Raw genomic sequence first — 25,071 nt, forward strand, 5'->3', positions numbered from 1 at the left:
TACATCTGTAAATGGTCGAAAGGAAGAAAAATGTGAAGGACGATGACCATTTGCTAGACATCCGGTCAGTATGTATATATCTCATCCTCCTACACAGTGGGAATTGAGAAACGTGAGCAAAGCTATTTCTGACATAAGAAAACTAGCAGGGTGGCGGGGGTGGGGGTACAAAGCGAAGTGGTTAGGCAAATGATTAAAATATTTCAATAATGTAATCAGATTATTATAATAAAATTTGGGGCAAATGCCAGGTTTTTGAAATTTGATTTTTGATTTTTTTTTTTCCTTTTTCGCAGGAATAAAACAGTCGATGGAATTCATTCCAGTATCTTATAAAATAATACCAAAAAACAAAAAAAAACTGAGCCTTTGCTACAGTTCTTCAATTTGTATTTGACATCACGAGTGAGAGACTTGCAGGGGCACCGCCTTCAAGCAATAAACAGCAGAAAGTCACAACAAACAGAGCGAAGAACTAAACACCATAACGTCTGGCAGAGAGAGAGACAGAGAGACTTTATCCCTTCACATTGACAATGACTTTCTTTCGTAACTACGAAATAGCGAAAAATTAAAGAACATCTTTTTTTTTTTTTTAGTGTCTGTTAACCTCACCTAACATACACACATATATACTTACACACGTGTGTGGAGACACACACATCTCTCTCTCTATATATATGTGTGTGTGTGTGTGTGTGTGTGTTTTCGCTAATACTAATTGTGAGCTAACTCGTTACTTGACACTAATAATTTTCTATGCCGACAGCTGAAGTCATATGACACAATCAGATAAAACCGTTTTTTCTCTCTGGTGCAGCAAAAACAAAATAAAAACATAATGATGAAGGAAAGAAGAAGGTAGCAAGAAAACGGAAATAAAAATATCTAAAAAAAAAAGTTAACGATTAAATAAAAATTTCTAGAGAAACACAGAAGAGAATTTGCGCCGTTGCCTCCCCCAAATGATGCAGCGAAGTAGAGATTACCATACTAAAAACGAATACGAAAGAATGCTCCAGTGCGCCAAGAATTCCTTCAGATTATATATATATATATATATATATATACAAATTAAATGAACAACACACAGACACACACATACAAGGAGGGGTTTCGAGCACCGCGTTGGAAATTATCAAACGATGATTCCTGAAACAATTTACGAAAAAATAACCAAAAACAATAACTAATTGCAAACAAATTTTGGAGAATAAAATTAAAAAACCAGACACGCACATTATGCCCGTATACATGTGTGTGTGTGTGTGTGTGTACAGGGGCGTGCATGCATGTATTTATATATATATATATATATATATATATATATAATATTATACAGATATACTGTGCTTAAGTAGAAATTACGCCACATCACGGAAGACAATATTTTCGCGGGTTTTGCCAGATTATATATATATATAAGAATTAATTATTATGAGGAAAGGGAAAAGCGATTGTATATTCTTGTCAAGCAGAAAAGCACAGATTTAGAAGCACATTCTTGTACATAGATACTTATCGCTAAACGCAGACAAATATTAACACACACACGTAACCATAAGCGACTATTTGTTGAATTATATATATATATATATATATGCATAAAAATATACACGCGCACACACATATATAAAATTAATACATATTACCGTACATTATATAATCATATATATATAAACACATAAATACATATAAACATTTACATACACATATATACACACATAATTAACAGGCCTATAAAAAAATAAACGTATATATATACACACACACACACAGAAAGGTATACACATTTGTAAGCACAATATCTATATCAATATATTTATAATATATATGATGTAACATCTACTTATATATATATGCATACAAACACACACCACACATATATATATAGCTAAGGTACCTGACAATTTTAACTGGCTTGTAGCAGGATTTTACGCGGTGCTTTTTGTATGTCATCATATTTATATTTGTTTTTATTGTAATGCAATTGATATATTCCGGTTTTCTATGATGTGTGAAACTGTTTATTAATAATTAAAAGCTGGCAACTTAAGAAAACACTGTTTAACTTTGTTTTCATTGTAATTCTAAATTGATGTGAAATGCATAAAGCAGAAGCAATTCTAACACAAATAGGTTTTATTCAAAAGAGCTATGGAGTAAACATTCCTTGTTCTGTAGTTTGGTGCTCTAATGAAAAAATTATCCACTTGGCCTAACATCTGAGTATGTAACATTAAACTGATCATGAGAGAAACATAGACTTGTTAGTCCAACTCCAGCAATCCTGAGAGAACTGCTCTTTAGATGTGTTGTGATTGGTCATAGAGAAAGATTGTCACTAAAAATTGAAGGCAATTAAACTAAAATAGCAATGTATAAGATGAAAATAGGCGAATGCATTGAATGAAAACGTCTCTTTTCCTTGGCACAGCCAGTCATAACGCTGACTTCAGTCGCATGAGGCATGGATTCCAATAGCTAGTCTTGTGCTACAACTGAAGTAAAAGGTTTACAACCAGGATTGTTGGCACACTTTTGTTATGTGTAACTCATACTAGGAGAAAGATGAAGTTTTTTCCTCTCCAAACATACAAATCTTCAAGACCTGCTCTCAACTCATCAGCTGGTGTCCCTTAAAGGAAGACTGTCAGAGTTTGCTTGAAATCAGCAGAGAACAAAACTGTGATTGTACCCATGATGTTAGTGTTGCCGTTGAGATCTTGTTAGGTACGAGTCAGCATGAAAATGCAAGTCTGTGAAACATCATGCATTCGTCTAATACTTTCGACTTATTCTGCTTCAGAATCAGTGCTTGTTTCACTCCTTTGCCAATATTGTACAAAGGACTATAATTGTGTACACGGTTTGAGTTGCAGTTTAAAAGCAGAATGGACAGTGCTGCCACCTGTGAGCGAAGCAGTAGCTGTTTCAAAGGTTTGAATGAATGAAACTTTCAGCCAAAATTTGATTTATTAAAAACCTTCACCTGTTCCACCAGAATTGTGGCTGTGTAATTAAGAAGTTCACTTTCCATCTATATAGTTTTGGGTTCAACGTCTTCTACTACAGCCCCAGGTTGACCAAAACCTTGTGAGTGAATTTGGTAGATGGAAACAGAAAGAAGTCCATCATATATGTGAGAGAGTGTGTGTGTGTGTGTGTGTGTGTGCATGCGTTTTGTGTGTATTTACATTTAAACTACAAAAGTTACAAGTGATGAGCAGTGTTGTAGTCACTTCTTCAGTCAACAAATCATCCACCAGCTTTGCACCTTCAAAAGATCTCTTGCTTGGAAAACTGATAAGGGTGAGCAAAAGGTAGAGCATTCATTTGAAAAACAAACCTCAGTCAAATATCACCAATTGTTTGACCCTTTTACTTTCTTATTTTAACCAAGAATGGCTCATTTTGGTATGCATACTGTTCTACTGTTGACAGTCAAAGATAATTACCTAAAGAATCTGAGAGTTGCACCTGTAGTTTGTATTGGAGTTACTTGTCTGCAATATGCAGTATTTTCAATGAAGATCAATGCTTAGTTGTACATGTTAGACATAAACTTTAAATGCAAGTTTTTTGACTCTTATTTCACATGTTCTTCTTTTAAGCCACCCTGATGATTATGCCAAAGTTGGTGAAAACCGGATGATGAACAAACATAACAAACATGCTCCTCATTTTGCTGTGGAATACAAGATTGTAGCCTCTTCTAAGGTACTATTCCAGTCCACTTTATGTCCAACGAGGCATCTTCTCTAGCAAGCTGCACAGAATTTTCCAGACTTATCAAGAACTGTTTTGAGGTCCTAGAATGATGTTAGACCATGAATATTGAGCAGGAGGTGCTTGAAATTTAAATAGACTACAAAAGTTCCTCATTTAAAAATCCTACCTTCAAAATGTTATAATGTATATTTTCACTGTTACAGCTGAGCTTTGAATGCATGGAAAAGTAGATGCTAAAACAATGATGCTGTTGACCCTTAAATTTGGCTACACTTCTAAAAATATCCAGGTACTATACTCTACAAATCAGACAGTTAATTTTTATAAAATGCGAAATAATACTCAAGCATTAATGTAAGTTAAAAGTCAGATTTATAGAATATTACACCTAAATGTTTTAGAAACAAATTTCAATGAAAGAAATTGTTTTCTATCTTCCATGATATTTGAAACTGTGTACTAACTTTTCAATATGGAATTCTAATAACAGCATTCTAGATATACATTATACTAGCATGTGTGTATGTGTAATTAAATAGAAAGAATGAGAGAGATTAAAAACTGATTGAGAAAGAAAAATTAATCAACACACACACACACACACATATATGTATGTGTGTGTGTGTGTGTGTGTGTGTGTGTGTGTGTGTGTGTGTGTGTAAGTACACATGCACAATGAGATCAGCAACAAATTTAGTATGCAAATAGTAGACCATCAGGGCTCAGTCATCAACCTCTCTAAAGACCTATACTGGAAATATTTACAGTACTAAGAAACAGTCGGATCTAGTAACATTTTCAGCTGATGCAGAGATGAAATAAGGCCCCACAAAAAATGTACATTTTTGATCATTGAAAAACTATTTCCCAAACACACAAGCTTTACTCTCTCTTTCTCTCCCCACCCCTTTCTAGATGACTGCTACAAATATACTTAAGTAATGAAGAAAAGGTTTCACACAAAATGTGTTGTGAACAAAGAATGGTCTAAGAATATATTAAGCTTGAGAAAAATATAGCATTCAGTTTTACCTCTTGTAATAAGTTAATACTTTACAATGCATTTACAGTCCCAGCAGTGGCACCAACATTTGTAATGTTTGCCTGTAGAAGAAATTTCCTCGCAACACATTAAAGGCAGTGATATCTGGAATCTTCCACTGAAATAATGATACTGACAGCACCAAAAATTAATAAATCAACCAAATGCTTAAAAATGATGAGAACAACATTCTACGAGTCAGTAGTGAACTCGAGAAGTATTCACATCCAGATGGCCTTCCATGCAACCCCAGAATTACTGGACTATCGTCATTCAAAGTCCGTTTTCCATGCTGGCATGGATTGAGCAATTTAACCAGAGCTGGTAAGGCCAGGAGCTGCACCAGGTTCCATTATCTATTCTGGCATAGTTTCTACAGTTGAATGCTCTTCCTAATGCCAACCACTCCAAAGAGTGAGCAGGGTGTTCTTTTATGTGGCACCAGCACTGGTATCAATTCTGCTGTGGTGGTCAGGTCTTCTTGAGTACAACAAGGCACCAGATGTCTTGTTCCATTGTCATCTTTGTACGGCTCAGTGTCTTGAGATTGCCCTTCAATACTTCATCCAGGTCTTCCTGGGTCTCCCTCTTCCATAAGTTCCAGCCACTTTAAGTGATTAGCACTTCTGTATACAACTACCTAGTGTACCCCGAATAAGAACAGGAAGAGAAACATTCTACATGCCCAAAAAAGGTCATGTATGACAGAAGGATAGTCTCTAGGAGTTACGTGTGATACATAATGTTATATTTCAGAGGTTATGCTTTTGCAATCAAAGAACAGGAGAAAGCTACAAAATACTTAATGAGCAAAAGCTCTTAAACTGCATGATGCAAAAGAAAATGTTGAGGATATCAAATTCTCTGGAAGATATCACACAAGTGATCAGCAGCTGTTCAATAATGTCACTGAGGTACTATCTTCTAATACGGCATGATGAGGTTGCAGAAACATAAAACAAAATTCATAGGAAAGACTGCCCTGGGGTAAATAGAAAATATTTCTATTGTTGAAATAAACACATGTAAACACAAGGAATATTGGTGAAACATTACCATAAAAATTTCTGCCAAGTGTTCAATATAGTTGTTTGAACAAGAAATAATTATATACAGTTTTATGCGAACATTTATTTCAAAATCAGTGAGAAAAGAGTATTTGCAGACGACTGTTTAGAAAGCTACAATTTCTCAACCAAGTTTTAAAATTCTTTTATACCTATGATTATCAGTGCACTTAGCTACATTAGCAAAAGTTTAAGTGCCAATCTTGAAAAGCTGAAATTTTCAGATCAAGAAAGTAACAGCTAAAATGTAATTTAAAAATACAATCTGTAAACAAAATAGTAAAAGGGAGAAAGATTTTTCACTATTGTTGTTATTCAAATTCCAGTAATAGAGCAAGGTTTGTTTCTTTGTTAGAAACCAGTGCCTTCTTTATGGGAAGGATTCAAATAAAAAAATGGTAACATGGACATATGCATACATACACATGTATAATACAATCATGCATAAATATGTTTGTACATACAAAGGTGGCAAATTGAGAGTCATGGATAACATTCATTCTAGCTCACTGCATTCAGAGTTCAAATCCCATAGAGGTCCAATTTGTCTTCAGAGTTGTTAAAAAAAAAATCGCCAACCCTATACTGGGATAATTTTTTTCTTTCTGAAAGAAACTGACTGTGGTTAAGATTTTGGTAGGGATTGGCTCCAAAAGATCTAAAATGTCTAAAACAGATTACATATTATGATGGCACTCCTACAATTTCTTATGAAGCTGAAGGCCCAAGGAAGGAAAGACGCGTGTGTATATGTGTACATATGTATACACACACGTACATGTGTGCACATATGTATGTACATACATACATACATACATGGACACATAGGTGAAGGCATGATTGTGGGGAAAAGATCACATCAGAACCATATGGTTTGGGGTTCAGTCCCAAACTCCAAGTCCAGTGGACACTGTTGGTGGGTGTCCTATATTCTAGCTGCAGGTCGACTATTATATTTTGTGAGTAAAATTGATGGATGGAACTGAAGAAGCTCATCATGTGAGATTGTGCATTCATACTTCCTTTTATCTTCATATGTTTGCTGGTTGTAGACAAAAATTTCACAGTCCACAGGTGTTGTTTGCATGCAGTCTACTACAAAAACACATACAGGCACCTTGTCATGTCTCAATACTGCACAATGTTTGTAAGAAAGGTGCATTCAAATAGTGTAATTTGTTTTCAGTTCTTCGTGTTACCATGCCCAAGCTGTTTACTGCTCAATACACTGGGGGATTATTACCTTGCTTGGAAACAGGTGAAGTCTGACAACAGGAAGGGCATCCAGCTGTAAAAAAAACTCTGCCCTAATATAGTCTTATCTGACCCATACAAACATGGAAAAAGCAAATGATGAACAAAGATGAAGGTATGTGTGTGTATTAGGCAACAGGTTTACATAGCAAAGAGAATAGCAAAAGGAAAGAGATTTCCCAATGTTCTACAGCAGGAGGATCAGAGGCATGAGGTGTTCAGGATTGCAAAACAGTGTATCAAAGAGAACAGAGATGTTGTTAGTGAGAAAAGTGTGCGAATGGATAATGGTATGCTTGCACTTAGCGATTCTGAGAAGAAAGCTTGATGGAAATACCACTATAAAAGGTTGCCAAATGTAGAGAATGCAAATATAGAACCAACCAAGGGATCAGCCATCAGAGTCTACAGCAGTAAGATCGATAAGGTAATTAAGGATATGAAGACAGGGAAAGTTCTCGGACCATCAGGAATCACTGCTGAGATGCTTAAAATATCTAGCAGAGTGGGATATGGCCTAGTCACTTGCATAATTAATCAGGTTATCCAGGAAGGTGTCATATCCAACAACTAGTGTAATAGTATTTTAGTTAGCTGCTACAAGGATAAAGCTAATGCCTAGATAAAAACAACTACAGATATATCAGACTCTAACTCTCATGTAAGTTACAGAGAGAGTTATAGCTCGATTGACTAAGAATAGAATTAAACTAAAGGAAATGCAGTTTGGTTTTGTGTTTGAGAAGGGTACCACAGATGTCATCTTCCTAGTGAGACAACTGTAGGAGAAGTATCTGGCCAAAAGTAAACCACTGTACTTAGCTTTCATCAACCTGGAGAAAGCTTTTGTCAGAGTCTCTTGCTCTGTTGTCTGGTCGTCTCTAAGGAAGTTAGGAGTAGATGAGTGGCTTGTTAGAGCTGTACATGCCATGTATAGTGGTGCTATCAGTAAGCTGGGAGTCAGCCAAGAGTACAGTGATGAATCTAGTGTACAGGTAGGGGTTCACTATGGCTCAGTTCTCAGACCACTTTTATTCATCATAGTCCTCCAGGCCATAACAGACAAATTTAAAACTGGCTGCATGAAGGAACTACTATTTGCTGATGACCTCACTCTTATAACAGAATCTGTAACAGAATTGGAGAAGAAATTCCAAGTATGGAAACAAAACCTGGAATCAAAGGACCTTAAAGTTAATCTTGCAAACATTAAAGTTGTTGATAGTAAGAAAGCAGACAAGACTCTCTTTCCATCAGGTAAATAGCCTAGGTTATAGAGAGATGTCTTTACATATGTCTCTATGGACAGACCAATTTGAATTCTGTGGATTCATAAACAGTTTAAGACAGCATGCATGTTTTACAAGAAAATATATAAGTTAGCCAACATATCTTTTACTTGTTCCACTCATTAGACTGTTGCCATGCTGGAGCACTGTCTGGAAAGGTTCTTGAAAGGTTTGGTCAAACAAACCTACTCCAGTATTTATAAACCTGGTAATTGTTTTACCAGTCTCGTTTGCTAAGCCACTTAATTACAGGAAAGTAAACAAACCAACACCAGCTGTCGAGTGGTAGCAGGAGATAAACACACACACACACACACATGCAACAGGCTTCTTTTAGTTTCCCTCTACCAAATCCACTTACAAAGCTTTGGTCAACCCAGGGTTATATTAGAAGACAGTTACCCAAAGTGCCACACATGGAGAGAAAAAGGGGTTAGTTGAATTAGTTTCAATCCTATGTTGGGATTTTATCAGTGATCAAGTAACAATCAAAGACATCATTGGAAAAAGTGCGCATGAAACGAATGTGGTGCACTTGCCCTTCCCTGGCACCAAGGAAGAGGAATGGAAATGTTACTATGAGAGTTTGGTGAATAGGAATGCAAGAGAGAGGGGGAGGGTGTGTACACAAAATAGACTCAACAGAGGAACTAGCTATTTGAAGTTAGCTATATTGTTAAAAGCACAATTAAGGATATTAGGGCAAGGGAAGCTGGACCATCAGGGATAGTCACTAAGATGCTGAAAATAACCTGTGAAGTAGAAAGAACATCTGCCTGTCAGTCCCTTAGCACAGAATGAGTTACATTCAATGACTGACATCAACAACTGCGACGAGGACAAAGGACATATTCTAGGAAAATGTAACTATAGAAGTGACATAAAATTGATGGACCAGATAATGAAAGTGACAATAATAGCACAACAGACTAGGAGGAGAATTCGTTTAGATGAAGTGCATTTTGAGTTTATGCCTGGATGAGGGTACCGCCATTGGTCTCTTCTTAGTAAGACAGCTACAAGGGAAAGTCTTAGCTAAGCCACTGTATCTAGCTTTTGTCAACCTAGAGAAGGTGCCAAGCTGACCAATGTGGAAGAAAAAAAGGTATGAAGAGATGGGAAGAAATGGTAAAAGCTGGACTTAAGAAGCATAATATTACAAAGGAAATGATATGACTGCAAGAAATGGTTCGACACTGCACTAGACGAAACTCTTCCAACCTATACAAGCAGGGAAAAGCAGATTAAAATATTGAGTTACACTTATACATACACATATACACATATATACATGCATGCATACATACATGAATGTCCAAATACGTATACATACATACACAGGCATTTATACATTATATATATATATATATATATATATATATATATATATATATATATATATACATACATATATATACACACATACATATATACATACATGTTCATATAGATGTATATATATATATACACACACATATACATATATATATACATATATACACACATATATACGCATACACACAAATATATGCATACACGTATGTATATATATATGCGTATATATATATGTATGTATACATACATATATATATGTCACACTGATCGGTGGCAAAAAAAAAACTGATTTTCATATTCTCTCATTAACCAATACTAATATCCTCGTCTGTTCTTCGTGTACGGAGGGAGGTAAAGAATCCGATCGTTTTTGTTTTTACTTTTCTATCTTTTATTCAATAAACGCAATTGATATACGATATAATCCTTAATTATTCTCCATAGAATACAGAACCCATGCAGATAGTAATTACTAAAAAGACAGACCAGGTACATGCTACAGTACTGACGTAGTTCGAACATACAGGATGCTGCGATCATCGTCGGTTTTTAATTGCTTTAAGCATATTAATATTTACAGTAACAAATCCATGAGCCTTTGAATATCTTTAATGCTCAAACTGGAAAATTATCTATAATTCAGTCCATACATACATACATGGATAGATAAATAATACACAGATAGACGTACAAGTCTGATGTTTGTTATAAAGTGGGAGTTATGTCAACTGACTCGATTTTATCAATACTATAGATAAATGTTACAGATATTTTCAGAGACTAGAACAAGCAGTCTAATATATCGATCCCTCTCGTCTGCGACCGGTACCGTTATTTCTCTGACTACGAAAGAATGAAAGCCAAAGTTGACCTCAGACCGTAAAGGGCCGCAACTGAATACCGCAAGGTATTTTGTCCAATACTCTTAAATGATTGTCAACCACCGCCTTTTTGTAATAATTATAATTTCTTAAGACACAAAACTAGAAATCGGACGGTGGAGGTAAATCGATTAAATCGATGATTCCCAGAGATTGACTAGTAATTTATTGTCTCGATTCCTAAACGATGAACTGCAAAGTGATGAGATTTGAACTCTGCACGTAAAGCACTGCAACATACACTGCTCTGAAACGATCGGCCAACCACCCGCCCTTTTATAACAATAATTAATTTGATTTTGATATGGGCACAAAAGACTAAGATTTTTTTTTTTTCTTTTGGTGGGGGAGCTGATTAACTGAATAAATATACCCCAGTACTTGACTGGCACTTTATCATTTCCAGAAGGATGAAAAGCCTTCAAATATTTAAGTCAAAAACATCGCCTGATTCCTTCCTCAAAATCTCAGGACCTGTGCCTACACGAGAGAAAAAAAATCATTATGACGTTGCCTTTCATCCCCTTAGGGGTCGATAAAATAAGTACCAATTGAGTACTGGGGTTGATGTAATCGACTAGCCTTCTCTCACAAAATTCCAGGCCTTGTGCCTATAATAGAAAGGATTATCATCATCATTATTACTGCTCAAACCCTAAGGTAATTGTACAAGCTTGTAATAAATCATTTCTAATAGACTGACACAAGCTCACATCTTAAGGAGGGTATTCATAGTCAATGCAAGCGAGATTTGAACGTATAAGAATTTAGTCCAGTGCTCTACACATTTCTTTCAAGTAGACAGAGGTGGAATGAGGAATATAATCGATTGTTGCAATCTTCAACATATTCTTTAGTTGACCTCTGGGTAGGAAGAAAGCAGCCCTGAGAAATATTGATAGCACTTGCGATGCCTTGCTATATATATAGCTGTGTCCCTTTGTGTTTTACGTTCAAATACCACCGAACGTTTAGCATTTTTTTTTCATCTTCCTGGGATCGAGATAAGTCGATTAAAATCAATTACTAATCAAGTATTGAAAAGGGAGATGAGAACAATATCTCCACCTACTCTCAAAAAAATATTCGTGATCATTTGCCTATTAGAAATCAATGAAGATTGTGATGTTTGACTCCAAGTCACCCAATATTTACGATCAAACACATAACTTAATTTCAAGCATAATGTAGTCTATGAGCACACACTCTCTCTCTCTCTCTAATGATAGAATGTGATTTGAAGATTTAGCTGTTATTTCTAGCATACTAAGCGGCCACGTAGAGGTTCATTCGTTGGTTCGACTGATGTTTGTGCTGTTGATGAAGAAAGAATTAAATTGCCGGTTAATACTTACGGTGTGGTTAATGCCCCACATGAAGACACTGAGGAGAGGTTCGTTAGCTCTGAACAGCTTCACTTTTTGTTGGACAGTTTTCATTTTAAGGTGCTTCCTTTTGGCACTAGCCATGTCTGTTGGTTTATTGTTTGGTTGGTTCCTTTATTATTGTAAATGATCACAAAATTCGAGGGTCGGGAGAGAGAAATCACTCACAGACACACTACAAAACACAAGATAAATATAGCAGGTGCAGTGTTTGGAATTCTATCACAGCAGCCTGCACAAGACTTTCAACTAAAATAACCAGACATCCTCCAGTGGGGAATGAGAGTTAAAGTGAAGCTGTTCGTATCAGTTAAGTACATACAACTGTGTGGGAGTGTGTAGATTGTGAGATATATATATGTGTGTGTGTCTGTGTATGTATGTGTGAATGTATGTATGTGTTTGAGTGTGTGTATGTATGTATGCGACTGACAACTGAGACGTGCGGAATCGTATAACGGTGGCAAATGGTGTTCAGCAGAAATACAAATATTCACATATACATATATATATATATGAATGTATATATATCTATGTGTGTAGATGTTTATATTACAAGTGAATATAAATCTGCCTCTTTACAAGCAGATGGTTTCAGATTATGACAGATCTTTGTTGGGTTCTGCTTTGTTTTGTTTTGATTTCTTCTTCTTTTGCCTTTTAAATCCTGTTTCATGAGTCATGAAAATCCCAATACGAAGGGACAAGAAAGCATGTTGTTCTTGTGTTGTAGTGGCAGTGGTTGTGCACTGTTGTTGCTTTTGATGTTGTTCTTAATATCAGAGGCGGTATTTAGACGAATACCACGATTTCAAAAAAAAGTCAAGTCAACTTAAGTAAATCCATAAACGAACACATACAAAAAAAAAACAAACAAGTCACCACTGGACAGTTTAGCTATTGAAAAAAGGGGTCTGTTTCTATCTCTCGTTCCTTTTTTCTGCTCTTTCTCCCTTTCAAACTATCGCTTGACTCGGTATAATTGTTTTTTTTCTGTTAAAATATCTTCCAACAAGCGCTAAACTATGTTTTCCTTATTGCTTCTTAATGATATACCGTATTCAGGTCTACGTTTGTTTTGCTCCACGGATGAATAATCCTCCATAATTATCCGTCTTAAATTCTTCTCCGTTGGATACTTTGAAAATTCAATAGACAGATAGGTAGATAGATACACAAACACACATATAGATATACAAACACATATATATATATATATGTATATATATATATACGTGTGTGTAATTACAGAGGTATGTCTTCCAAGACGGTGAGTGTTTCAAAAGTGATGGAGGTTAATAAATGAATAGCAATTGGGAAAGAGAGAAAGAGTGGGAGGTAGGAGAAAAGCAAAATGTTCTTCCAGTGGATAGTGGTGTCTGCCCAAAACACACCACTGGCCAGGGATTGTACCGCTGGTCTGTCCTACTTAATTCACTGTCGCCCCTGGCCGCGTCACTTTACTCCTCCACTTGTCTAGTACTAATACCAAAATGGCGATGATTGCTCTGGATTTCCCAGCAGGCCTTGCCAGATTCTATTTGCAAGGGAGATCACTGCACTGCTTTTTCCTCCCCCTCACCTCCCCCACACTATCACTACTTTCTCTCATGGTGCAAACAGCAGACCTTTCTTTCAATTCCCACCTCTCTCTCTTTCTCTCTCTGCCTCTTTCTCTCTCTCTGCCTCTCTGTCTCTTCCTCTTTCTCTCTCTGTCTATCTCTTTGCCTCTCTCCCTCTCTTCCTCGGTCTTTCTTTCTCTTCTTCTTTCTCTAATTATATTCGTGCTAGGGCGACAAGTTGTTGTTATTGTTTAGCCTCAAGTCAGCCCTAAATGAGCAAAGCTATAATAAAAGACGTCCCAACCGTGACCATCTTGTTTTTTTTTTTTACAGCTATGAGTGAATTGGAGGAAATTTAGCTTCTATCTCTAGCCTACAGCGCAATGATGCAGAGGTACCCAGAAGTTAGCAGAAAAGATATAGCGATAAGGTTGTACTAAACACTTTTCATTTTATTTCTTTGGTTTCATTCCACTACATTCTGAGTTCAAAATTCTTCTGGGATTTTTTTTTTTTTTTGCCATTTTGAAATTGATTAAAGAAAGTACCAGTAATATTTTACAATTAGTTGTACTTCTTCCCTTTTGCTGTTGTCTTCCTCCTCCTCTTGTAATTAATAAAATAAAGAAGAATCATTATTCATTTAATGTAACTAAAATTTTTTCCGCATTCTGGTACAACATCGTTATTGATTAACACCAGGTCAGCCCTGAATGAGCAGCCCATGATCAAAGGCATTCCAAACAGGACCATCCTGACTGTTTAGAAGTAAGTAGGAATCTTTTATCCAATGCAGCATTACCTTTCTCAAAGTAGTGGGGTGTACATTTGAGGGAGATTTAGTTGTTATTTCCAGTAGATTGAGAGACCAGGTCTAAGACCTCACAGAAATAGCAGAGGGAGAGCAATGGACAAAAATGGGACCCTTACAGCTAGCAATTGAGATAGGAAGTAGCTGAATCCAAGACAATGAAAGAGAAACAGAAAGTGTTAATGAGAATCATAAAGATTTTTCTACATGAGGATCATAGCCAGATTGACAATTAACAATTAAGACAGTTGAAGAGGGGATAAACTCAGGAGTCAAGCTATAGATAATGGCATTGTTTGAGATATGGTGAAAGCAGTAAGTTTGAACTCGGATGAGAAAATTCCAGCTGTTTTTGTAAACAAGACTGTTCAATGAAAGATCAAGGTCACCTGAGTAGAGCAATGCAAAAAAAATATCAATGAACTTGTAAACAAATGCATTGCCCAATCATGCAAAAAAAAAAAAAAAAACTACCTATAAACCCATACTCTCAAATCAGAAAAAAAAATGTCTGGTTTGAAAATCAAGAGTCGCCAATTGCATAAAATTGAGGACTGTTCAGAAATAACAATCCTAAGTTTATATATGTTTTCTTTTATTCTCCACATACCAACAGAAGACAGACCTCATCTAGTATTATTGGCACAGTAAACCACAATAGTTAAATAGCATGAAGTTTGTGAGAACAGGTTTGAAATAGGACAATAATTCAAGCATAGAATACAATCAGTTTCAATTTACAAAGTAAAGGTACAGTTTACATAAATGGTTATGGAAATGTACACATTCATGTTTTACAAAGTTAACTGAGCAATTTATGTTGTAGAAAAAGGGTTATTAATATAGTAATTTATGTTGTAGAAAAAGGGTTATTAATATAGTAATTTATGTTGTAGAAAAAGGGTTATTAGTATAATTTATTATTATTATTATTTACTTTTAATCTGTATGCTTGTTACAATTACTCGCTGAGACACACCCAGCATCCTAGGACAAGTGAAAGATAAGAGATGTTATAGTATGACTGAAAGTTTGGGGAGGGCAAGTGACAGGGGCAGTAGCAAAATATCCTCATGTAATAAAACATACACATTTAAATTGATAGGGTTTTTCTAAGGATGTGGACAGTACTTGTCAGCACAACCTTTTGGATTTCTCTGAGACATGGTTCTCCTGGGATCTTATCTAGATGTATCTCGCATCCCTTTCTTATCATATCAAGGGCACCCACAATAATAAGAACAGGTCTCGCTTTAAGATGCCACATCTTTTGTATTTCAATTTCCAGGTCCTTATATTTACTTAATTTATCAAATTCCTTTACAGATATATTTTCGTCAGTGGGAGCACTTACATCTATTAGTCTACAAGTATTTTCTTCTCTCTCTTTAATGACTATGTTTGGTTGATTAGCCTGAATCATTCTGTTGGTGTTGACTGGAAAATCCCAGACGATAGTGACATTTTTACCTTCAACGACTGGCTCAGGATGATGTTCATACCAATAAGCAGGAATACTTACTTTGTAGTGTTTACATATTTTCCAATGTAAATATTGTCCTACCCTATCATGGCATATTATTATTATTATTATTATTAATGTAATTAATTTAATAAAAAGAGATAAGTAATTTTCATGTTTCAGTCAACTTAAACGTGTCTCATATTAAGACAGGCTAAATGAGACTAATTCAGTGTTCTAGAAAATATTATCAAGTGGATTTTCTTGAGTTAACACCTTGTTTGAATGTAACATGTGTACAAGTAGATCATGGTAAAGAAGTAGAAAGAAAAGAAGTTAAAATATATGTTTTTAAACCAATGAAGTAGAAATTGACAAATGGTTTTCCATTCAATTTTATGTGTCTTGCAATTAAAGATAGTTGAAAATAGAGCTGTTTCTATTCTGTGTTGATGTTTCTATAATATTTGTGGAAATGATAGCGTTGTAACAGTTGTTTATCGCCAGTTCAACTCTAATCGAGTAGCCCAAGAATCAAAAGCATTCCAGCTGTGGTCACCTAGTTTTTTTAATGGTATTTAATACTAGGGTGGTTGATTGGCTGAACCATTAGAGCACCAGAAAAATACCTTGTGGTATTTATTCCAGCTCTTTATGTTCTGAGTTCAAATCCCATCACAGTTAACTTTGCCTTTCATCCTTTGAGGGTCAAAAAAAAATAAAGTTGTGCTGTACGCTTTCAGTTTGGTAGTTTGTGCTTTCATACATGTATGTGTGTGTGTGTGTGTGTGTGTGTCTCACTCTCTTTTCCTACAGTCGCACACACACTCACACATATACATACATACATTATATATACACCCCTGTCATATTGTGGTAATTAAATAAGGTGACAAGTATTATAATAACATAAACTAGAATACAAATGTGGTGAGAGATTGACTTAATCTCTTGCCATGTTTAATATCAGCATCTAATTATTTGGTCACTATTAGCAAGTCAGCTCTGTTACAAAAACTTAGACTATGTCTCAGACCTGAAGATAACTACTGAGTTTTGGTGCTTTCCTTTGCCCCATTATTAGGTGCCCTGCAGAAAAAGGTCAGTAGGAACTTCTCTGACTAAGAAAAAGGTCATGCTTACCTCCTCTGGCTAATTCTTAAAAACAAGGAAATTTATCAAGCAAAAAAAGAAGATATCAAATAGTGCAGAAAATGTATTCATATAAAATTTTTTATTATTATTTGTTATCAGTTGTCTGTAGACAAAACTATAACATCCTCAGGTCATAATTTTTTCTGAGCAAAATAGTGTCAGCTGATTGCAAGTTCTTGCTGAATCATTTTTATTCCAGAGATTTCCTTCTCTTTGGTGGATTGTCTTCACTATGACTGGTGAGCACCATCTCCCCTTGACTATACAGGATGGCTGTTTGTTCTCCTCAGTTTCTCTGGTCTTTGGCAGGTCTTGATTTTCAGCTCACAGGCTGTATAAAAATCACACTCTTCACCAAGTAACCAGTTACCAGTTTAGTTGCTGATCACCTGATCATGCAACAGGTTGTATTGGGTTACATATTTCCAGTGGTGCATGAGTAACCTAATATATAAAAAATTACATATTAAATCATATCTGGTTGAAGTGCTAAGTCAACATCTGTATTGAATCCAGATATTTTAAAGGAATTCCATCAAAATCCAAATAGAAAAGGTTGAATTTTAAGCACAGGCACAAGGCAAAAAAAATATACTTGATTTGTATTTTTTTTTCTACGATAATAATGATGATTTCTAACTATAGTACAATACCATACATTTTGGGGGCGGTTATACTAAATATTATTGACCTCTAGCACTAGACTGATGCTTATTATATTGAAATTGAAAGGATACAAAGTAAGTAAAATCTAACAAACTTAGAAGTTAAAGTAACACAGCTAAACACTGTAAAGCTTTATTTCTCAGATGCTCTACCAATTCTACCACTTCACAAACATCAAGGCTTAAAATGGACAATCACATCACTGAATCTCAAAGCGACAAGATACAAGACAATCTAGGATTAATTCAAAACAATGTGAATGAATAAGTATTACATTTGACAGAGGAATCTGAATCCTAAAGGGTTAACCTTTCTCATTTCTACTGCACAACACTTCACTTGCTTCCTCATGAAACAGACACCAAAACAATGGTAACAATGATACCTCTTAAAACAGAAGTTATTAAATTTTATGATAAAACAAAGAATTCATTTGATCTCCGACACTCCCAGGTACTTCATTGATGGTAATACAATGTTGAATAATTATATACACTCTCTCTCTCTCTCTCTCTCTATCTATCTATCTATCTATCTATCTACACATCTACACACACACACACACACACACATCATCATCATCATCTTTTAACATCCGTTTTCCATGCTGAAAATATAACCATCATCATTTAGCATCCGTTTTCCAGGCTAGCATGAATTTGATTGGATTTGACTGGGACTGGTAAGATAGAGAGCTGTTCCAGGCTTCGGTCTGATTTGGCTTGGTTTCTACAGCTGGCTACCCTTCCTAACACCAGCCACTCCAAAAGTGTAGTGGGTACCTTTTACGTGTCACATGCATAGGCCACAACTATGATTTCAATTGGTTAGACATTTCTTCTCAAACATAGCAAATTGCCAAAGGTCTCAATCATTTGTCGTTGCCTCTGTGAGACTCAACATCCAAAGAACATGGTTCACCACCTCATCCCATGTCTTCATGAGCGAATGTGTGTGTGTGTGTGTGTGAGAGAGAGAGAGATAGTAAATAACAGAGAGAAATAGAGAGAGTGCAAAAGACTGAGTGAGAAAGATTGAGTTACGTGTATACTATAGACAAAGATACATATAGCTCTCCATTTGTGCATATGGGTATATATATATATATATAGATAGATAGAGAGATAGATAGATAGATAGCATCTATTGCTATTAATAGCTGACGAGAATGCATTGTACCTCTTCGCTCCGACATTCGAAACTCTGAGTACTATAATGACAACTTACTGTTTGTTCTAAATTATAACATATATAAATAATCCTCTATTTATCTAATATCGAGGTCTCATTCTTTTGTTGTCATTTTTTATTAATATTATTATATATATATATATATATATATATATATATATATATTTGTTATACACTTTAAATAACACTCAAAACTATGGTTGTATGATGTTCCTATCTTGTTATATGCACGTACACACACAAACACATTCGTATAAAAACGACATACAGTCAAGAATCTACATGGCCATAATTAAGATATATGATCTAATCCCAATCACAACATATCCTGCTGAAATTAATCAATGCCATCAACTTCCTTCCTTATATCAAAACAAATAAGAACCCAATTTCCTAGACATACGATTCCAAATCTTCCATCAGTGAATTACCTACCACTTTCATCTACAAATATAGAAACTGCTGCAATTTTGTAAAAACTAACAAGATTTCTTATTTGCACACTATTTGCCAATTTTTGAAGAAATAGAACATATATAGGTACAGACATGGCTGTTGGTTACGAAGCTTGCTTTATAAACCATATGGTTTGGGATTCAGCCCCACTGCATGGCAGATTGGGCCAGTGACTTCTACTAAAGTTGTGAGTCAACCAATGCCTTGAGTAAATTTGGTGGACAGGAAATGTGCATAAGCTTGTTGTGCATGTGTTGCGTGTATAATATATATATATACACACACACACTATATACATACATATTATACACACATATATCTTCATCATGTATGTATGCATTTATATACTTATGTATGTAAGTATGCATTCATTATGTATGTTATATGAATGCACATATGTATGTGTGTATGTATGCATAGCCAGTGTCCAATGACTGAAACAAGTTAAGAATAAAAGATAATTGTGGGCACAAAGTGGTCAAGTGGTTATTATATTGGACTACTAACTTACAGATCATAAGTTCAATTCCCCTGAAGGTATTTCATCGTGTTATAAGGCAAATTATTCAATTTCTACACAGGTACAGACTGTGTTGTTAAGAAGTTCACTTCCTATCACATAGTTTTAAGTTCAATCCCAATGTGTGGTACCTTGGACAAGTGGTTGTATAAAGTTTCCCCAATAGATTGATTTGTCAAGGATTTGATGATCTTAAGGTGCAGTTTTAATAGTTTTGTTGGGTAAAGTTTGGGTCTGGAGTGAAGAAAATAGTGAAGAGTATTTGGAGAATTGTTGTCAATCAAGGACACAAACAGACCAAGAAACTAGGTCACGCAGACTGTACAGCATGATCTTTGCTGCTTGTTGGAGACCAGCAGAATATGTAGGAGATCTAGGCTTCAGCAGGTATTGAAGTCACAAAGAATATTTCAGAGAGAAAGAGAAGTGAGTACCAACCACATAGTTCCGAGTTCAGTCCCACTGCGTGGCACCTTGGGCAAGTCTCTTCTACTATAGCCTCGGGCCGACCAAAGCCTTGTGAGTGGATTTGGTAGACAGAAACTGAAAGAAGCCCGTTGTATAGATGTGTTTGTGTGTCTGTGTTTGTCCCCTAACATCGCTTCACAACCGATGCTGGTGTGTTTACGTCCCCGTAACTTAGCAGTTCGGCAAAAGAGACTGATAGGATAAGTATTAGGCTTACAAAGAATAAACCCTGGGGTCGATTTGCTCGACTAAAGGCGGTGCCCCAGTATGGCCGCAGTCAAATGACTGAAACAAGTAAAAAAAGAGAGAGAAATGTTCAGTTTAAGATAAGAACTATACAGCTAGTGGTGGATGGAGTTTAGAAACAAATGAAACAAGAGGAGTGGGGAAAGAAACTTTCTATGAGAGTAATTGATAGTCTTTAGAGCAAATAAATAGACAGGATAGAAAAATGAGTCATAGGAAGAGTAAATTCCTCATTAACAAGGACATTACTCTCTTGAAAGCTGGAGCTAATAGGGTAGTAAGGACAGCAGAAACAGAGCATGAGAAAAATTGTTGTTTAACCCTGAGTCACACTTGGTCAGGCAGACCCATGCTGAGACTACCCTATCTTTTATTCAGACTTTGTGAATCTAGGATCACATTGTCCTCCAATGCATAGCTGCTTTTTTTTTTTATTTATTTATCTTTTACTTGTTTTAGTCATTAGACTGTGGCCATACTGGGACACCACCTTGAATTTTTTTAGTTGAATGAATCAACCCCAGTACTTCTTTTTTTTAAAAAAAAAGTGTTATTTATTCTATCAGTCTCTTTTGCAGAACTGCTAAGTTATGGGGACACAAACACAGGCACAAAGACACACACATATATATATATATGACAGACTTTTAGTTTCTTATTTATTTATTGCCCACAAGGGGCTAAACACAGAGGGGACAAACAAGGACAGACAAAGGGATTAAGTCGATTACATCGACCCCCCCAGTGCATAACTGGTACTTAATTTATCGACCCTGAAAGGATGAAAGGCAAAGTTGACCTCGGTGGAATTTGAACTCAGAACGTAACAGCAGACAAAATACTGCTAAGCATTTCGCCCGGTGTGCTAACGATTCTGCCAGCTTGCTGACTTAGTTTCTGTTTCTGTCTACTAGAAATACTCACAAGGCTTTGGTCAACCCGAGGCTATAGCAGAAGACACTTGCCCAAGGTGCCCTGCAGTGGGACTGAACCCGGAATCATGTGGTTGGCAAGCAAGCTTTTTACTGCACAGCCACACCTATGCCTCTTGATTTTTTTTTATAAGATAGTGTTTGTGTGTGTGATGTGAAGGAGATTTGGCTGCTATATCTAGCAAGTTGACCATATACAGGGCTGCTTATTGGATCATTAAAGTTTTGTCTCAGAGTAGAATGAGTATGAAACCACAATCTATGGCCAAGACACTAAGCTTTCACTGGCTGAGTAGAAAAGCTCACCTCACTACTATCAAAATGAAATGATTGGAGTACTGAGTGCGATTACTGCTAGAAGAAACTTTAAAAAAAACAATCTATAATAGAACAGCTTAATTTTGCAGGGAAGAATTGTCACACGTCCATTCTAATATTACATAATTGGAGATAAACAGCAGCTCTTTGATCCTTGTGAATCAGGAAAAAAATAAAAACAATTTGGTGAAAATCTGAAGAACGAACAAAAAGAATAGTTTAGTACACAACTGCCTGTAAGTTGTCACTTCATAGATTTAACCTTCTTGAACCTTTGTGTTTAAATTTTAGCTGAATTCGTTACCTATACTGCACTTTATCAGTATTATGACTAATTCTTTTGATGTATTCAACTTGCATGGTTATGTATGTGTGTGAGATTAATCAATGTGATGATTTGACATGCTACAAAACCGAAAGTATAGGAAATTAAAAATGTTTATTTTTTTATGCTTCAGTGACATTACAGCACTGCGTAAAACTATTATCTAAAAATGTATTCATGTGTGTGTGCATACACACACACAGACACATATGTAGTAAGTAAAACAACGTCCTTGAGTCTAGGCAATATTGTTTTGTTTCGGTTGAGATATTTAATCACGGAGTGCTTAATGACTCAGGGGACATCTGGTGCTATTACTATATGTCTACATGAATTAAACAAATGAGAGTGGATCTCCATATAAAATATTTACTGCATCTTACCTGGTGTGACAACTAGATATTTCTCTGATGATTCACCTTGTCAGCCGTTGTTGAACTAAAGACAATTCAAGTAGCAAAGGAAAGAAATTCAGTTTAAGTAATATCCATTCATCTGTTTTTCCATTCTAGCATGGGTTAGATGAACACATTATTGAGGCAAGTTTTACAGCTGGATGCTCTTCTTATCATAAACCTTTAATTGTTTTCAAGTAAGTGCTATCTTATTACACACTTTTGAAGGCACAAAACCAATGGATGTATGAGTGTGGGGCTGGTATAGTGAGTGATGTGTGGTGATGAAGGACAGATGGTCTGGTTGCTCAGGAGGAGATCAATGTAAAATGTGGGAGGAGAGTACAGTATTAAGAATGAAAGATGGATAACATGTGAAATGATTCCACACAATAAGGATAAATGGTGAAGTGTGCTGTTCCATACCTATGCACCTGTGACATCATCCTTGATACTATGCATCTCTCATACACTAAAAAGAGCTTCTTCTAAGCAAACAACTCTAGGCGTGTTTTTAAAAAAGAAATCCACAAGTTCATCTACAAGTGCTTGTGAATCAGCGAACATGTCTACAAGTGATGGTGTGTGAGTGAAAGTGATTCAGAAAATGATTATAATATTTTTTTATTATAAATCATCTTGAATTCTTTTTACTTTACATAAAATATTCTTTACATTCTAACGTTGTTTTATTGCCATTTATTTACGAGTATTTTAAATTTTATTGATAAAATATTTTTCTGATAACGAATTACAATTCATAACATTGCTACTATGGGAAATTATTGCTCTGCTTTACAAGTTTACGCTTTATGAGTGGCCTCCAGAAACAAACTAACTCGTATATCGAGACATTCATCATCATCATTGTTTAACGTCCGCTTTCCATGCTAGCATGGGCTGGACGATTTGACTGAGGACTGGTGGACCAGATGGCTGCACCAGGCTTCAATCTGATCTGGCAGAGTTTCTACAGTTGGATACCCTTCCTAATGCCAACCACTCCAAGAGTGTAGTGGGTGCTTTAACGTGCCATCGGCACGAGGGCCAGTGACACGGTACTGGCAACGGCCACGCTCAAAAAGGTGTTTTTTACGTGCCACTTGCACGGGAGCCAGTCCAGCAGCATTATCACCATCGTCATTTAACATCTGCTTTCCATGCTGGCATGGGTTGGATGGGTTGAAAGGAGCTGGCTAGGTAGAAGGCTGCACCAGGCTTCAGTGTTTGTTTTGGCACAGCTTTTCACAGCTGGATGCCCATGCCAGCCACTTTATAGTGTGAACTGAATGCTTTTTTACGTGGTACCAGCACTGATAGGGTCAGCAAGTAACTTGCAAGACAAAGATCCTTTGAGAGGGGAGGGGACGTTGGAGGAGGTGATCTTGTGTTAGAGGATGAAAGGTTAGTGTGGCAGAGAGACAGAAACAGGTGTCTTGCAGAAGAGGAGGTACATGGTTACCCAGTAAGAAAGAGGGAGAGAGAGAGAGAAAGAGAGATTAAGAATGAGGATAGGAACAGCTGTGTTGCTGTAGAGGAGATACATGGTTATCCAACCAGAGGGAAGAGTGCAAGAGAGAGTGGAAGAGAGAGAGGGAGAGCAGGAGAGAGATGGTGGTGAAGTGCCAGGGTATACTCACAAGGAACAGGGACCAGAATATAAATGGGATGGAAGAGTAGGGCAAGAGAGATAGAGGGTAGCAAAGTGCTCAATCATACATTCAAGGTATGGGGGGGTCATGCCAAAGGTGCTTGAGTGGGGAGTAGAGACTTCACATGAATGCAGAGTGTTGGGGTGAGGAATGCAGTGACTGGTGAAACTTGGGTACATGGAGCAGGTGGGGGACAATGGGGATAGCAATGATACAGTGAGCAGGGCAATGAGGACAGGATTGGAATCAAGAGATAAGCATAGAGTATGAAATGAGGAAATGTGAGGAAGAGAAGAGATGTAGTTTGGGGTTTTTGGGGTAAGGTGTGTGAAAAGTTTTATTGTTACATTTGGGTGGAACACACAGCGCTTCTAGAATTCAGTTTCGCTGAAGTGGGTGGGTTTTCTCAAGAACCTCACATCACCAGACATTTCGGGCCATTATCATCTCCTCCGTAAGGCCCAACATCCTGAAATTGGTTCTCACCACTTCATAACATGTCTTCTGGGTCTCCCTCTTTCACAGGAGCGATCTATTAGTGATCGGTACTTCTTTATACAACTGTCTTCATTCGTTTATATCCACACACACACATAGACACACAACACATTAGTAATGACTGTTCAAATTTATTTGGAAAGATTTTTGACTTGGAAAATGGAAAAGATTTTAAAAAAAAAAAGATGAAAAGCAAAATACAATAGCTAATAAATGTGTCAAGTCTAATCCATTCTAGCTCTCAGGATTCTTTCTGTCACTTTGTCTTTCTCTCTGAAAAGAAATAGCAACAACAAAAATATTAAAATTATATTACAATAAAATTAAATCAAATTTCTCTGTGCTTTCTCTCACACACATTATGTGTGTGTGTGCATGCATATATATATATATATATGTATATATATATATATATATATATATATATAT

At 36.2% G+C, this 25,071-nt stretch overlaps 2 protein-coding genes and 1 long non-coding RNA gene across 3 annotated transcripts in view; 1 reads left to right on the forward strand and 2 right to left on the reverse strand.

Annotated features, from left to right (window-relative positions):
* The window catches only part of LOC106871327 (phosphatidylinositol 5-phosphate 4-kinase type-2 beta), a 114,025-nt gene extending 100,522 nt beyond the window's left edge, over nucleotides 1-13,503 (reverse strand). Inside the window, exon 1 of the mRNA XM_014917718.2 lies at nucleotides 11,956-13,503. Within this exon, the coding sequence (XP_014773204.1) occupies nucleotides 11,956-12,069 (114 nt within the window). The 5' untranslated portion in view covers nucleotides 12,070-13,503. The remainder of the gene's footprint in view (nucleotides 1-11,955) is intronic.
* A 270-nt stretch (nucleotides 13,504-13,773) lies between these two features.
* Nucleotides 13,774-23,076, forward strand: LOC128248927 (uncharacterized). Its single transcript, XR_008265085.1, has 3 exons — nucleotides 13,774-13,977; nucleotides 14,250-14,315; nucleotides 22,610-23,076. It is a non-coding gene; the product is annotated as an uncharacterized LOC128248927 (long non-coding RNA).
* Nucleotides 23,077-24,757: 1,681 nt separating this feature from the next.
* Nucleotides 24,758-25,071, reverse strand: part of LOC106871326 (proteasome subunit beta type-3) — a 9,423-nt gene continuing 9,109 nt past the window's right edge. The window contains exon 6 of the mRNA XM_014917717.2: nucleotides 24,758-24,915. Coding sequence (XP_014773203.1) covers nucleotides 24,867-24,915 — 49 coding nt within the window. The 3' untranslated portion in view covers nucleotides 24,758-24,866. The remainder of the gene's footprint in view (nucleotides 24,916-25,071) is intronic.

This window comes from Octopus bimaculoides, chromosome 10 (assembly GCF_001194135.2).
Source record: "Octopus bimaculoides isolate UCB-OBI-ISO-001 chromosome 10, ASM119413v2, whole genome shotgun sequence".
Classification (NCBI taxonomy): domain Eukaryota; kingdom Metazoa; phylum Mollusca; class Cephalopoda; order Octopoda; family Octopodidae; genus Octopus; species Octopus bimaculoides.